At 39.9% G+C, this 2353-nt stretch overlaps 1 protein-coding gene across 1 annotated transcript in view; it reads right to left on the bottom strand.

Annotated features, from left to right (window-relative positions):
- The window catches only part of MZT1 (mitotic spindle organizing protein 1), a 2701-nt gene extending 2511 nt beyond the window's left edge, over positions 1-190 (bottom strand). Inside the window, exon 1 of the mRNA XM_008949980.1 lies at positions 161-190. Coding sequence (XP_008948228.1) covers positions 161-190 — 30 coding nt within the window. The remainder of the gene's footprint in view (positions 1-160) is intronic.
- Positions 191-2353: the final 2163 nt, after the last annotated feature.

Here is a 2353-nt window from a genome sequence, read left to right as displayed (position 1 = left end):
CGCTCTTCCCTCTTTCTGTAAGCAAACCTCCCCCAAGCTAGAAGAGTGTGAAGTAGGTGGTCCTTCTCACCATGTAAAATCAGCATGGCGAGTGACTACTGCCCACTTGACAGCCATGACAGTGCTCTGCCCTGGTACACTGCAGCACACCTTCACTTACCCAGGCCCAGACATTAAAGGCCTCATGCATCCAGTCAATTGCGCCCAAGCCACAGGGAAAAGTCAGATGCCATGAAAAAAAAACCTCTACATCTGATAACACTCTTGAAATCCATACAACTAGGTTGGATTAAGAATATGCACAAGTTTAAGACATGAAAGCCCTTTGTCAGACCAAAGCCCTAGCTACAAGCCACAAGGGAAGCTTCCTTCTCCACAAGGCTTTCTGTTCCCACTGGCTTGAAAACCAACCATTCCAAACACATTACACATGCACACTGTCCATGTGAAAGCCTCTTCAACAGCCAGATAAAACAACAGCAAATTGATGGATTTGCAATAAAATGCCATCAAACATTAAGAGCTACAGAACTAAGAAAGAGTAACAACTTCCCAGAAATAAACAATTCTTACCTTCTTTAACCATTTAAAGTTTATTGTAAAATTTACTAAGCATGTGATGTATTTGAAGGCAAAGCAGTAAATCTAAGTATAAATTCCACTTTCCTGTGTCAGCAAGAGTTGCAGGCAGTAGTTTCTAACAAAAAAGGTCTTAAGACAGCAGCTTTGGCAGAGCCATAGCAGTTTCTCCACAAAAAAAAGCTGAGCTCTTCACAACTCTACAGAGAAATGCTGCTAGATATCTGACAGATTAAGCATTTTACTTTTCTAAGCTACCAAAGATAAAAGGAACATTTTTAATACTGAACTATTTATTTCCATTAGACACATATCCCTTATGTAGTAAGATGCAACACAGATTTCATGTTCTATTTAAAAAGGTCTACAAACATTTTTTTATACTTATGATGAATTTTCACCAAGAAAATTCAAATTACATGGACACAGCTATCTGTGCTTTATGTTTTCAGCTACTTCACCAAAGCACTTGAAATCAATATTCTTATGACGAAAATTTCAAAAGATCCATGTTATTTTGAACAATTCAAAAAAAAAAACCAAACCACTTTGAGCGCAGTAAAAGTTCAAACATGATGGTATTTCCAATAGTCTGTTTAAGTAAATCTTTAAAGATCAAGAGTATGTTTAAGTTAATGGAAATTTCTTCTGAAAACACTTGACCTGATGAAGAGCTTAAATTTTGCATGTCTATCCTAAGGAAAACAAACATTGCTACACAGAAGTGGCCTGAGCCAGCTGAAGCATCAGAGCAGCTTTAATAACCTTGCCAGTCCTGCCCTGCCTCCAGCAGCAGGCCAGAGTGGGTACACCAGCGGCTGAACGCTATTTTTTACACCGGTTTAACTCATGAAGGCCTTTCCTAAGGGATGCTTAAGTAACAGAACCCATAACTGCAATACAAAGGAAAATCAGGAAAAAATGAATGCAAAGCAATACACCCTCGGAATATTCTCCCTAGCCTCTAAGTCACTCACTCAGGCATTTACAAATAAAGTCTCCATAGTTTAAAAAACCTCAAGGGATTTCTGGGGAGCTTTCCACCCTGCCTAAAAACCATAGTAGTTTTTGGCACACTCATGCCGTGGAATGGAATTCCAGAGTTTCACACTACCGCATTGGTAAGAAACACCTCCTGAACGTGCCAACTTTGATTCCTCAGACTGGAACAAAATGAACACCTGATCTTTACTCACCCTGATTTTTGGGTGAGGTTCTTCTTTTATTAGAAATTATTTAATTCTGTAATACTGACTACCCTTCTCAGAACGCTTTTTTTTTTAAAAAAAAAAAGTAATTTACTTTGGTTTTCTGACATGAGCCATCCACAGGAACAAGATGCTTGGGTTCAGATGGGTTGGTTCTTCCTCTCCCTTCTATACAACTCCCTCCCTCCAGTCTAAATCCAAGATGCACAGAGCCCGGTAATGTGAACTTACAGTAACCCTTTTAAATGAGAAAGAATCGCAAATGCATATCTTCGTACATTTCTTTTTTTCTAAAAGAGGTTTTCTAAATTACATAATTATAAATTAAAAAAATACAAAACAACCAGAACAACCCCAAGAAAAGTCACACGAGGCCCAAAGACACCAGCACTACAGATACTTGAAATGTTTCAGACATGACACTTAAGATGAAAAGCTGCTATATGCTAAACCTTCAGGCAGCCCCAACCCGCAACGCTGTCCCGGGGAGCCGCGCCGATGTTGATCAAGAACCGACTCCGGTGAGGGGCAAGGGCAGGATCCGCTCGGGAAGCCCAGAGGCCGAG

This window comes from Merops nubicus, unplaced genomic scaffold (genome assembly GCF_000691845.1).
Source record: "Merops nubicus isolate BGI_N331 unplaced genomic scaffold, ASM69184v1 scaffold21691, whole genome shotgun sequence".
Taxonomy (NCBI): domain Eukaryota; kingdom Metazoa; phylum Chordata; class Aves; order Coraciiformes; family Meropidae; genus Merops; species Merops nubicus.
Note: the sequence above shows the minus strand (reverse complement) of the source record. Positions and strands in the feature narration are given on the sequence as shown.